Here is a 14,604-nt window from a genome sequence, read left to right on the forward strand (position 1 = left end):
TCAAGTCTGAATGTGTGACTGTGCCTCTGTATCAAAAGAAAACTGTTGGAAGATGAAACTTCATGACTGATTTGAGGAGCCAAATTTTGGGGCTCCTTTTCTTCCCACGGCTTGTGGCAGTACAGCTGTTGTGGAGGCTGCAGCATAAACAGAATCATTGGAAAGAGCAGCCTTAAAGTATAATCCTGTAAATTGTGCTGGTTTCTTACCCTTTAGGTGATGTGAGTAACTTGCAGTCAAGAGGCTGATGGGGGCCTTCTATGGCATTTGTGCTGCTAACAGGGGCTGCACAACAGTTGCTGGCATTTCTCCTTGTGTTTTTAATCAATTGCTGTTAATTGTGCACTGTCAGGAGTTGGTGACAGTGATAACTGGAAGTTGATGTGGAGATCTGAGGACTTCAGGAATTTTGATCCATATGTTGAAGTAAGGTGGTGATAAATGTCATGGCCTGGAATTACCTTGTGTAACAGTACTGTGACACACTCATGCACTGTTGAGACTTTATCCACATCCTGCTTAACTAATGAATGGGTTTAGAGCTTTCTCCTTTTCAACCCTACCTCTGCCTCCCAATTAGCTAGTGAAACATGGAGGAGTCATGAGTGTTTATGCAGGAAACCCTGGGAATCTTGCAGAGTTATTAGTATGTTCCTTTCAAAGGAAAAAGTAATGCCAAGAGGTATTAATTTTTCTTCCAATCCTTGCTCACCTCTTCCTGCCCATCCAATTTCTTCTGTGATGTGATGCATTATGCAGAGCAGACTCCCAGCAGTGTAGTTGGGTTTTGAAAGCATGACCCACAAGAGCAGACTCTTCTTATGGAGTCAGTTTCTAATACTCTGGCTTGCATCAGAAAACCATAAAATGTCATGAATCATGCCTTCTTTAGATGTTTTGCGTTATTAGTTTACTCCTCAGCTGATAAAAATGACAGGTATTTTTTGTAATGACCCCTACTAATCCTTGGAGGATTGACAAGGCTTGGCAGTGGAAATGTGTTATGAAAGAAATATCTGTTGTTTATTTTTTCACTGTAGATATTCTGACTGCAGCAATGCTGGAGGAGTACTCAGGTGATAATACTGAGGGTACTGAAGCTGCAAACTGAGGCAGCACAAATTCTTTTTCCTAAAGAAATGGGAACTTGTGGATCAAAGTAATCACCTTTTGAGGCCAGCTGTGTACTGGCAGTGTACTTGCAGTTTGAGAGCTGTGCTTTCTGCCACCCAACTCTGTGTGAGTTAAACAAAAAAGCAGAAAGAGCAAATAAGTGATAGGCTGCAGCCAGGCTGGAAAAGTGCTGTCAAAATCACTTTCTCCCTCAAGACAAGTTCCAGAGAAAGGATCTTTTCCAAATGGGACTAGCACAGAGAATGTGCTTTTGTACATGCCAACCAGGTTGAGTTATTTACATACTGCTGTGTGATGTTGCAGAATGTGAAGTGAGCAACAAGACAGGATTATGGAAGAAAACTGGCAGTGAAACTGATTTTGCTGGGAAGTAATCTCTGACTTGTGTAAGAAGTTCTTGTGTTGAAAAGAATCACAGCTTAATTCATTGTATCCCAGGGCATCAGGCTGGCGTTGGACTACGATTATCAGCCTTTGCTGGTTCAAGAGCAAATTAGCAAGGGGTGATGGGACTTCCAGTATTTAAGCTATCAAAGTAGCATTTCTGACTCTCATCTTTTCTTTGGAGAGGTGACATGGTTTAGGTGAAAGGTGTTTGCTGATCATCCTTTGTAGGAATAGCATTTGGGGCTTTTTCCTTAAAGCAGAACATGCCTGGAGTGTTTTCAGTGAAGTGCTTACCTTAAAACCACAAATTTATGGAGATTCAGGAATAATCTCATCCTGTCCTGGATTTTTTTATGCTTAAATTGTGCCTCTCTTGAGGAGAGCAAAAGATGGGCAAAATTGAAAGAAACAGAATTTTCTTTGACAAAGTTGTGACAAAACCCATATATCCAAGTAGACTTCTATTTTATTTGAGACTTCTATGCAGAGTGTTAAGCTGACAATACAGTAAATAAAGGAAATGGGTCCCATTTCAGTGGGTGGTAAAATCTACATTCTATAATTCTACTGAAGAGTTTTGTGAACAGCTTAGTCATTAGGTTAGTAGTATTTATTGGTTCAAAAAGATCATGGATACATGTGGGAGAAAACACTGATTGTTTAGCTATGAACCATTTGAAGTAGTTAAATTTTTCTGCTGTTAATAAATGTAGAAATTTTCTGCTCTTGGGTTGTTTAATAAGAATTCAGTGAACCTTATTCCACCTTCTTCTTGAAAGCTGTTAAGCTGTTAATTATAGAAGTAAGCAGGATTCACCAATTTTAGTGCAGTACTGGGAGTGTGTTCAGCCGGGCTCAGAAAAGGAGATTTTCATTTATGTCCTCTGCAACAAAGAAGAAAAAAAAACATTATTAACATATTATGCCAAAGAGACATTTTTATGCCGTATCACTATCAATAAAATGACTGATGCTATGAATGAGTAATCACTGTCAGAAATATACGTGTATTAAGATAACTCCTTGCAGCTTTCTTCCTTCAGGACTGGTAAATTGTCATCAGAAGAGCTGGAAAAATTTTGGGAAGAGTGAAGGCTCCGATTGTCTGACCTCTGACCAGAATCAGCCTCCACTTAAAATTAGGGAATTGGTAGTAGGATTTAGAACACATTTCTTCAGCCAAATGCCCTCTGTCCCATAACTCTTCTGGGATTAACCTGTGCTACGTTGTTAACCCCGTTGACCTTTTGCACTCTTATTATTATTCATGTTCTGTTTTCCTCTTGGCACTGTAGCCATGGGCTTCTGCTTACAATTTCTTTGCCTTATGTTGAGGTCTGAGTGATGCTTTTGGTGGGAACATTCTGTCAGGTACCTCTGCCTGTTCTCTTAGGTTTACCTTCCTTAATCCCAAAGCAGTGGCACCATTCCTTCAAAGCCACGAGTTTGTCCTGGTCTCCATCGCACTCTTGGAAGAAACGGGTTATGCAGTGTTCTATGGGAACAAGGGAGGCTCTCAGGGGTGCGAGCTCCGAGTGTGTCAATAATCTGAAAGAAAGGGCAGGTATGGAGAGCTGCATTTTCTTAAAAAATCAGCAGGATTATCAAAGCTGATCTAAAGTGCTAGAAGACAACAATGATGGCTTTGTCAGAGATGCCCCAGTGGATTTTGTTACGGTGCTTCTGTAGCGAATCTGTCCCAGGTCATTATAAAGATGTCTAATATCTGATGAACTAAAATGCTTTTGCTGCATGTTTTTCTGCTAACATCTTTTTTCCTGGAACAAGTATTGCCTGTATAGTATTTACAAGTATTGTAAGGAGCAACTTGTTCACAAATCATCACTTGTGGAGTTTTGCTGTTAATCCTCAGGATATCAAGCTTGCAAAAGAGCTTAACTGTGCTCTAAAACAGTAGCTGTGATTGCCCTGAGGTATTGAAAGTCTGAACTTGGAAATACGGATTCCATCACTGGATGATACAACCAAAAGCTTAAAATCTGAGTTACGTTTTCAGAAGCTGGAGGCTTCCTTTGAACTGTGACTATATCTGCTCCTTAACCTGAGAGACCTCTGTGGTGTTAGTTGAAAACTATGGATACCTCACTAGTGGATTTTTGCTGCCAGGACTCTGTCCTTTGTACTTAGCCTGTTGCGCTTAGCTTCAGTAATAACAGGACTTCTTCCTGGCTGAGAGCATTTGTAGGTATTAAGACACTGTAGAACTTACAGTGTAATACATGATCATGCAAGGCAAGAGGATAGCAGATTCTGACCTAGGATATGATCAGGAGAACAATGAGGGGTAAAGTTCTGTGTTAGGGAGGGATTGAAACTGGCTTTTAACAGCTGAGGTTCTGTATGTTTAGAAAAGTAAAACAGCCTGAGTTTAATCAGCAAATCAGAACTGAACCACAGATTTATTTTTTTTTACCTGTCAACAGGGTGCTGGTCAAGCTGGTGAAACTGCCAGTGCACAGGATACACATACATGTGGTAATTTTTCTCAAAGTCGTGCAGGAGCAGCTCAACAGGGTGGTCACCAGCCACAAGGCGCTTGTCGTTCTGGTAGATCTTTTTGACCTGAACTCAACACAGAAATTGTTTTTTTTTTTTTTTTTGGGATGAAGATCTCTCCTGAAGGGAACTATCTGGTGAGACTGTGATTTGGAGAAAAGAAACTTGGTAACAAAATACCACTAGGGAAATGTGTTTTAGTGTTGGTGACCAAATGCAGCATGAAAACCTTGCCTCAGGTAGTCCAGTACATTTTTGCTGCTGTCCATGTCATCTTTGGCAGTAACTAGAAAGGAAGTGAAATTCTTGTGGCTTAATCGTCAGACTCAGCTAAGGGGGGCAGTAGCCTCAGCTTGTTAGGAGATTAAACCAGTTTCATCACAACTTCTGTCTTGAGGCAAGCAACTCATGTTTTGGTGTGAAATAAGTCATCTCAGAAGTCATCTAATTCATGCCATTTAGTATGGTCTTATTTGAAAAGAATTGCTGACCTTATTCCTTTGCTTTTCAGTTAGAATCCCAGAAGAGTCCATGTCACGTTCATAATATTGAATAAGGATGTTCTTAAGCCAGTCTCGCATCCGGAGGGGAAACTGATCCACTTCATAATCAGTACAGGGGGGTATGTCTGTGCCAAGGAGAAAAGCTTTTGTTAACAACTCATCTCTTAAGTCACTATTCAGGCATTTCTGAGATTTGAGATTTACTTCCAGTTAAAATTAAAATTGATGGAGCTGTTAATACATGAAATTGTGAATGCACCTAATGTGTTCAATTATAAATTTACAATTTTTTGGTGCATGTGCTTAACCAGTTGTTCAAGCCACAACCTTTGTATATCTGTGCAGCTTTTGAGCACAGCTGTGCAGTGAAGCTCTAGTCAGTCGCATGAAAGCAGAGTTTTTGACAGCAAAGGAATAATCTGGCTGGGAATGCACTTTCCTCCTACCATATGCAGCAGTTGAAGAGGTTGGAAATCAGTTCTAGCTTTTAGATCCTGACTTCTGCATTTGGTATCTAAGTTTGGTTGATTTTTTTGGTTTTTGTTTTCTATGGGGGTTTGAGATGGACATTTTCATTTATTACCTCTCTGCAAACACTGTTTTTCTGGTCAAGGATTTACAAAAAATCTTTAGAGGCTATAGCAATAGGAACATGGAAGACAGTGCAGGGGGAAGGTAAGATCAACAACAAACTGATGTAAGCACAGGAGAGATGTCTAGGTTTCAGATATTTTTTAACCATGTTTAGGGTTTTGAAGGTCTTAATTAGTAGATAATTGATGCACAAGTGGCAGATAACAGGAAGAAGGGTAATTTAGGTCTGGCATATGGGTTAAGGCTACTGGTTCTTTATACCTCGGTGAATTCTTCAAAGAAAAACAAGCTTACATTTGCAGGAGCCCATATAGTCTAAGTGCAGCTGGCGTCCCATTTTTGTCCCTTCCAGTTGACATTTGGTGCCAAAGAGTTGACATGTTCCATCATAAGTCTTGTTATCCGTACCACAAACCTAGAGGAAGCAAAACCACCACCCCACCACTGTGATGAGAAACATCCTTGTCACTCAGAGGCATTACAGTAATAAAAGCACAGGGAGTACACGTGATCAGAAGTATCAGAATTATTATTTGTTCTGTGCCCGCATGAGGACTAGTTATCTGTACTTGTACACTCGGTTTTGCAATGCTTGAGTTTAATTTTGTGCTTGTAATACAGCCCCTGATTATAGCTGTGTGATTATTTCACTCAATATGTACTCAGCATGTGCTCTGAAACACCAAATGGATACATAGAACTCGTAGTGACAGGGAAAAGCTACAACCCCTCAGAGACTGAGTGGAGCAAGTCAGTTACTGTGTAGGGTTCATGCTGCTCTCAAGCCACTCTCAGTTAGTTTGGGTGCTTTATACTTAGTTTTGCAATTACTGGAATCTCTCAAACTCACTTGCATGCTTTTTAGGGTGAATAATTCTCAATAATAGCAGGGGAATGTGTAATCTTGTGAATACTTTTGGTGGCTTTTCCCAGTCCTGTGCATTGGGTGAAATACTCACGTGCTCATAGTCTTTGGTGGGAGGGCAAGCAGCAGGATCTTGGCAAATGCAGTGAGGTTTCCCTTGTTTGTCTGCATGGCAGACTTTGCCTCTTTTGCAGTGGAAGTTCCGACATGTGTCTGGCAATCCTAGCAGGAAAGGACTCTTAGAGGTGATGGGATAAAGCCAAGTGTTTGTCAGATGCAACTGACAACCAAAGCAAAATACAGCCCAATATTCATCAAGAAATTCAAATGCATTTCCAAGTTTGTTGTGAGGCTGGATCTCATATTGAATAAAACAAGCCAAACTTAAAATGAGGATTTTTTTTTTTTTTTGAGACTTCCAGCAGTCTCAGGTTTGAATTGGATGGGGAAATTTTCCTTTTTTTTTTTTTTTTTTTTTTTTTTTTTTTTTTAGAAAAAGCTGTTTGTTCTGTAGGGACTGACATTCACTTCCAGCTTCCTTTGGTGAAACATATCCCCATCTGTCTTTGCTGAATCAAGCACTGGCCTTTGTCCCACTCCTACTTGAATTCAAGCTACTGTTTTGAAACTGAAAGCTCTCAGTGCAAGGTAATCCCCATTTCTGTATAACTGACACAAAAATTTGTGCACTGCCTCACAAACAAATTACTAAATCCAAGGGAGTATGGAAGGGATTCTCTGGGAATGCAGGATTAGGCGCAAGCACAGTTCAGTCACATGAAATCCTGTGCTGCAAAAGGCAGAAAAGAAATGCAGACCAGCAGATTCCCCAGCTGCAGAGAGTTGGGAGTTACATGAGAGCTTTGCTTGGGGCTTACCAAGGAGAGCCTCCTCATTCCTGTTGCTGCCATTTTCCATCTCACCATGGGAACTGCCTGTAGTCTTAACCTGCACAGTCACAGAGGCATAAGCAGAAAGCTGTGGTAAATCTTGGGAAGAAAAAAAATACTTGGAAAATTTTTTTTTCAGGTCCAAAAATAGAGCTGACTGAGGCACAGTTTGCTACGCTTTCAGCAGAGAGAGGTTGCTATGCAAAATGTGTAAGAAGAGCATAAAGCCTCTGGTAGTATTACCATGCTCTTGTTATTTGTGAGAAAAAATAGAGCAGGAGGTGGAGAGAGACAGAGAGAGAAATGGGAGCTCATTAAGGCCCGAGTTTCTTATAATTATTCTGTGGACTACAATCCTGCCTCTCTAAGCTATTCACTTTTGTGTAGTAGCATTTAAAATCTTTCACTGTGAGAGAGGAGTGAACAGACTGGCCTAGTCAGCTGGAGACTGGGTTTCAGGTTTTGTATCTGTGTATCTGTATTTATTTGTGTATTTCATTACACACCCCATTGGGGCTGGAGCCCTTATGTGAATGGTGCTCACATCCAATTCACCTAAATGCTGTGGGTGCAGTGACATAGCATGAACCAGAGGATTAGTGAATAGAAGGTGAGATGAGACTTCTGCATATTAAGGAATCACTTGTTTTTTCTCTAACAGGTCATTTCAATCATCAGGAATTTAAATTTGGAACTAGTCCCTCTCCCTCTTTTTGTAGTATTCAAGTTGTATTTTAAAGGTAATTTACCTTATCTTCACTGTCCATTGAATTCCTGTTCTGAACAGAGCTACTCATTTTCAGTTGTTGCTTGTTATCAGAATCAGGTGGCTCATGATCATAATAATCTTGTTCAGAGTGAGCAAGGTCTTTAATCTTGACAATTTGGTAATCCTCAGTCTCTCTATGAACTGCAGTGTCATCTTCAGTGGTTCCTTCCCCTTCAGGCTCAGTACTGGTGCTCTCCTGGTCATTACTCTGGATTCTCTCCTCTTCCTCATAGGCTGCTTCTTTCCAGGTATTGCTGAGATACTCCTCACCATCAATGTCACCACTGTCGTGACCATCATCATCATTACTGTCTTCCCTATCTTGTATTTTCACCACTGTGTCATGATCACTCTGATAGTTCACTTGGATATTGTCTTTTCTCTCTTGACTTTGCTGTTTGCCATCCTGATATTCATTGTGGGTTTTTTGAGAGAGGGGGGTTTCTTCTTCATAGGACTTCTTCTTCCTGTTCTCCCTCTCTTCTTCCTCTAAGTCAAATTTCTCACTGTGTCTCTTGGTTTTCCAGGCTGGCTGGCTGGAATCTCTCAGGAGTTCATCTGACTGCATGCTGTTTTCATGTTGCTGTCTTTTGTATCGGTCACCTTGATGTGCCTGGTGGCCTTTGTGCTTTGTGTCTCTGTAGTCAGTTTCTTCACCCCATTCCTCATCCTCTTCTTCCGTGCTTTCCTCTTCATCGCTTTCACTGCTTTTTTCAGACAGGCCTACAGCATTTTTGTTATATTTCCACATGTTATGCTCCTGATGAAGGCTGAAGGCACCCCCTGGGTGCTCTGCATGGCCTGGCAGGTGTCGGTTTGCCGTGTTCCCGTGTTTCTCGTGCTTCCTGAGCTGGTCGTGCTCAGAGCTGGACTGTTCTCTGCCACTGCTCCCAGAGTCACTGTCCTGGTTATCAGAAGCCAAGCCCAGTTTATGGTGCAGAGCAAGGAAATCGATGCTTTTCAGGCTGTTTTTCACTTGATGCTCATTCCCAGTTCTTCCTTGTTTCCTAATGGTCTGGGGCTCATCCCTGTCTTCAGTGCCTGGTACTGATACCTCTGGTTTTAAGTTTCTGTGCATGGACAGCAAATCCTCCTTGTCTACATACCCTGTGTTCTCTTCTTTTGAGGCTTCAGGATGAATATATTCACTCTTTAAAAAAAAATTAAAAATAACAGATGAATAAATCTTAGGATTTATTTGAAGTTGATGCAGTGTTATTTTTGCCTTGTATTGCAAAGCATAGCACTGGCTTTATTTGGGTTTTTTTGTATGTGCTCCTCTTAAACTAGCCCAGAGTATGAAATTCACAGCTCTGGTGTCCCCTCTCTTTCTCAGAAAATCTGTATCTGTCCCTTCTTTTGTTGCTGGAGTTTCTGGAGAGGTCTATGCAACTCTGTTTCAGAGACAGATGCATATGGGTGTCTTGTGAAATCTCAGAATGTTTAATTAGTATTTTAGTCATAACAACAGGCACTTGTAGGCTGCAGTAATTATCACTTGCCTCAGAGAAGGGGGATGCAAAACGTAACTTCCTACATAGATAATGGAAAAATAAGGGACCTGGGGAAAGAGGAGCATGTGAAGAGAGGGCACCTTTTACAAAGTGTCCTGATAGTAATTCCTGAGGAGTGCCCTGCATTGATTTCATTATCCACGTATTCATCTGCTTTGAGTCTGATATATCACTGCTTACTGGCTGAAGTCACCAGGAACTGTTGTGTGTGGTGACAATTATAGGATCAACAATAGATGTTCGAGTGGCTTATTTTTTCTCTTAATCTGTCAAGCCATTAGCAAAAGTAGTACCTTCAGTGGAAATGGTTCAAATGCTTGAGGAGAAAGCAGGTGCTAAAATGACTGTCAAGTCTTGCTGAAGCAATTACCTTTCTGCTGCTGTGTGTATTTCTGAACAACTCCTATGGATATTCAGTGTTGCTTATCGCTTACAGCAATATAGCACCTGATGCTGATTTTTCTTAAAGCTTTTGGGAGGTTTAATTTGGGAAGTATGGTCCTTCTCAGCATCCAGGTTGCTGGAACAGCTTTTTCCTTTAGTTTGGGCAGCATCATGACTGCTTGGCAACAAGCACTATACTCACAAACGCTTATATTATTTTTTTAAAGGGAGGATTGGAAATACTAATTTAGTTCTTGTAGATCAGCTATATTGTATTTCCTAATGTCAAAGTGGTATCTTAATGTTTTGCAATTTTGTCTTTTGCCTGGTCTCCTTGCTGATGTGGGAATAGTACTGGGAACTATATTCACTGTTTCAGTTCCAACTCCAACTTTTTCAGAAATTCACTGTGGAGTTTTTCTCAAAGGTCTACAGATTCAGAAAACACAAGGTCAAACAGACTTTAAGATTTTCTGTTGTGGGTGCCTGTGTTTGGAGCAGCAGTTTGAGAAAGATTTGGCTCATGTCTTGATAGGAAGCCTTGTCCTGCATCTGTCCTGCAGGGACGTGCCTGGACAGGGCTTCCAGATGCTGCTGTCTGTCCTATCTTTGCCCCCCAGGTAAAATCAGCTCTTAGGACTTAAGTGCTCATGAAGGAGCTTGGGCAAATTTCAGTCACTGTCTGTGATTAGATACTGTGGGGGAGAACTGGCCTGTGGTAGATGATGCACACACTTGGGATTGATGATTCATTGGTTATTGCAAGGTTTTGTTTTGATGCTAGCATCTTCTGTGTGTTATTTCTGGTAGACAGCTGTAGGCTACAAACTAATCTTTATACCATTTCCTCTGCTGGATACTTCAAAAAGTTAATTTTTGTTTTTCATAGTGCAGAGCCAGATCGTTAAATGTATCTGGAAAGCTGTACAGAGTGGGATGTAGTTTGTAATTAGAAATAAAAAAATGGTTAGTATAAGAGTTGGGATTTTGAATCTCTTACTACAGAGCATGATCTGAGTTTAGTTGTTCTGAAACATGCAGTGGCTTGGAGCCAAGATCCATTGTGTCTGACCCTCAAAGGCTCACCAGAACAGTGCAATAAAAATGAACTTTTTATTTAGGTCAGCATGAATGTGAAACTGTGGACTCTGTCATTAGCACACACATGTGGCATAGGGAGGGCTGGTGACATTCTCTGTCTCATTGCCATCAGGGGGTCTGGGCCACCAACCACAGAGTACTCTGCCAGGACAAGCTGTGTCTGTGTCTGCACTGTGAATAGTGAAACATACGGTGGCTAAAGTTCTTACATATTTGAGACTGCATATGATCCCCTGGCCTGATAAATTGCAGATTTCATCCTGTTCCTGTACTGGATCTGTGATAACAACAAATTTGACAGTCCCCGGAGCTTATTATTTGTACAGATATGGGTAATGGTGATACATGAGGTTTCATTTAAGGTAACTTTGTCCATAAGTGAAACTTCCATTTTGAGCTTTAGATTTTGTCCTGTTTGCAACTGTTTAATATGCAAGGCATGAGATACTTGGCACTAATTCTTGGGGTGAGAGGACCTAAAGTTTATTAACATAAATCAATTTGCCAACCAAGTATATATGTGCTAATGTGGGGGTTTTTTTATATTTAAGATGACTAATGTAAGTTACTTCCTATTGTTTTAAAGAACAAGAAGAGTACCTTTTCTGGAGTTTTCTGTCTGTGAGTTCTGAGCTTGTGATTTACAGGATGGGTCTAAAAAAGACAAATATATGAATATCTGCACATCCACAAAAATCTTGTATAGGTCAGTGGAATAACATAGAATATTATCAGAATGAGAAATTAAGTGCCTGGTAATAATAACATGATGAAGACTTACTGGAATAGCAAAAACTGGTCCTACAAGACAAATGAAGAGAGCTACAGCCTTCATATTTTCCAGATCTTGTAGAGGACAATAGTTAATGGTACAGGGGCAGGGCTTAGAGGTTTCCTTTCTGCAAGAAACATGAAAACAAAACAAGTCAGGATTTGGGTATAATGACCTAGAAATGACTGATGGAAGCAATGTACTGGCTGCCATAACTTGTTAAGTCTGAAGACCCACAAAATTGCTATGCAGTGTCCTGTGAACTCAGATGTGAGACCAGCTTAACAAGAGGACACTTTAGTCTCAGTATTTTGACAGTGATTAAGCTGCAGTGTGTGTTCACAAATTCCAGTGTTACTGAGAGGCAGAGTTGTGGATGGACAGAGGTTGAGTATTTAAATACTTACAAATACTTGAAGGTATTTATCCCCCTTCTGAGATACCACTTTGTGAAATATGCCTCTTTTTTACTGAGACAGTGCCTGCTTGTGGCATCTCTGTGGCTGGGATGTCTCCTGGCTGCTCCCCTCTGTGTTTGGTAGGAAGAATTAAGTGGTGAAATTCTGCTCAGCAGGTCTCCAAGCTCAGAAGTGCTGCCCAGGCTGCTTGAAGAATTGGGGCAGTCCTGCTTTGATGCAGTCCTGCTTCTGTGTTTTCTGGGAAATTGTCACCCCAAGTGTACACTTTTGGAAGATGTTTAATGTCATTATCTTTCTGTTAATGAAGATCAAAATACTCATTAGTGGGCCATATCTAGTATGCAATCCGTTTTTTCCTGCAGTTAGTCTCCAAATTACCTCTTGACTAATTATCTATTATCTCTTTGGCATTCACAGTTAGTTGTCTAAGATGTTTTTGGGGAGAAAGGCAGAATACAACAAAAGCCATTAATGAGCATATGCAAAATGCCTCGCTGGGTTGGATATGGGCAGTCACTTCAGATCAAGGCAAGTGTTGTTAGACTGAGGGTTATGCAGAACCCAACGTGTCAGAAATGCAGGGCAATAATCCAATTTCATGTAAAGCCCTAAAAACTGCATACTGTGCTTTTTGAAGGCCTGGCAAATGACTGAGGAAAGAAGGGTTTGAATGTCAGGTAGGCTTGATTTCCATTTCTTTCTGTTGCTGGTGAGCAACACTGCTCTGGGCATATCACTTAACTGAGTTTCCTTTTTTAAAATTCCCATTTGTCTTATCTGTTTTGGTAAACTAGTTAGAGAATTATGAATGAAAAATTCCACATACTGTATTTTATTTAAAATTGAAGTTTTCTAATTTGGCTTGTCTCTGTCTGTAAAAGTCGCCTCTACCACCTTTGCTCAAATAATGAAAAAGTAGTTGGAAAATCTGAGTTAAGGTGGCAGGACTAGGGTTTTGTATTTTCTTTTCTTATTGACAGCAAGCCCACAGCAGCCCATAGGAAGCATTAGTCTTGAATTAAATATTTGGTCTTCAATAAGTATTGGATTGTTAGGGAAGCCTGACCACACTGATTGGAGTGTCCTATGATGAATTGTGAGATTTTGTTTTTACACTAAGTGGGAAGGCACTTCATTCTTGCTTTAATTTCCAAATGTGTCCTACAGAAAAGAATTTTTAAAAGCAAGCTTTTGTAACGCGTAAGTTTAATAGAACTGTCAGAAAGGAACAATTAACCAAGAAGCTGTTTTTTAAAAAAATTTGAGCAGGGAGACATCCCCCTGGGAAAATGAATAGGAAAACTTAGCCAAAAGGTGAAATTTCCTGAGTACGATGGGGGTTTTGACCAAGAAATGAGTAATTTAACAATATAACCTTGGGTTACTGAGCAAGAAATACTAACTAGGAGTACTGGGTTTGCATGGCAATGAGGCTACAGGGCTGCCAGTCTAATAGTGTCAGCAGTCACTTGAAATACTCAGAATTTTTAATAAAAGCCCAAGTGTGAATGCTTTTAAATTACAACTGGTATAGTATATTCCTGTTTCCAGGTCTGTTTCAAAAGCCCTTGAGAGTACATTATACATGCTGGTTCATGTGTGCACACATATAAAATTAAAAGGCAGATTTTGAGGTAGATTTCTGATCTGAGTAAAAGAGATCACAATAAGAAAAGAAATATTAAAGTATTGAAACTATTTCACTCATTCTGCACCACTAAATAGCTGCTAATGGGAATTGATCCCTCTGATGCTGCCAGTGAGTGCACAAAGATCAAAACCAAACCAAAATTATTTCAGGACAAGTTAAAACATTTTTAACTAACCATTCATGTAAACTTCATGTAATTGTTTAATCTCTTGTTTCCTTTCTACTATTTAATTTTATTTTTTACCTGTTTAGATCTGAGTTTTTAGAGTTTTGGGTTTGTTTGTTTGTTTGTTTTTACCAGAGCTATCTGTTATTTAACACCAAATCAATTCAAAATGAGCTGCTTTGATTTAACTTGAGGAGGATCAAAATGAGACTTACTTATTGGGCAGAATTATTTTGATATTAGTTGGTGGGTTTTGTCTTCTCCCAGAACTTCCATTTCTTTCATGGGCTCCCTGTTTGGTACTAGCTTCACTAGGTCTACCAACATGTTTGAAAGGCTCCTCCAAGACCAGCCAGAGTTTCTCTCTCTTTCTTCTCCAATATGAGAAAAGAAGGTGAATCTGGCTTTTTGGCCTTGTCTATTGGACTAAGGTTCCTAAACTGATATTTCAAGAGACTGTTGAAGTGTTGGGAAATTCGGTCATACTGTGGCTTTCAGCTGGACCACTGTATGGTTCCAAAGGAGGTGTGTACTTTTCTTGGCTCTTGTGGGCCATAATGCTTTATTGTTTTGCAGGATCACTGGAAAAATAATTATTCCAGTGGTAAGATAAGGGTTGTCTTCCTCTACACAGTAATTACACATAGTTTTCTCTTACAAATGACATTTCTTTCTGTTCTAGACATAAACATCTGAAATGTTTTATCCTTAAAACAGATTACACTGCACAAAAGCTTCAACTGCTTTGCAGTAAGTGGGAAAAAAATTGCAGAGGGTTAGATATAAAGCATTCTAAAGTTTTAATTAAGAATATAGAAGAAACAGTACCATAGCAGTAGAAGAGGTGCTCCTTCTTGGCCTCCACTGATGTACTGGAAAACCTTGAGCCTTGCAAAATATTGCTGCTTTTCCTGAGGTGTGTTTGGGTATCTGAAACA

General features: G+C 40.1%; 1 protein-coding gene across 1 annotated transcript; it reads right to left on the bottom strand.

The window, feature by feature from the left end:
• Nucleotides 1-8: 8 nt before the first annotated feature.
• SPARCL1 (SPARC like 1) lies at nt 9-11,493 on the bottom strand (the record flags this gene model as incomplete). The annotated part of the gene is made up of 10 exons (XM_083862449.1): nt 9-2,405; nt 2,921-3,069; nt 3,956-4,104; nt 4,530-4,666; nt 5,430-5,550; nt 6,095-6,222; nt 6,879-6,948; nt 7,640-8,809; nt 11,259-11,312; nt 11,440-11,493. The coding sequence occupies 10 exons, from the start codon at nt 11,491-11,493 to the stop codon at nt 2,377-2,379; spliced, it is 2,061 nt and encodes a 686-aa protein (XP_083718575.1). The 3' UTR covers nt 9-2,376.
• Between the last annotated feature and the right edge of the window lie 3,111 nt (nt 11,494-14,604).

The sequence above is a fragment of the Zosterops lateralis genome, assembly GCF_965231275.1.
Source record: "Zosterops lateralis genome assembly, chromosome: 5".
Classification (NCBI taxonomy): Eukaryota; Metazoa; Chordata; class Aves; order Passeriformes; family Zosteropidae; genus Zosterops; species Zosterops lateralis.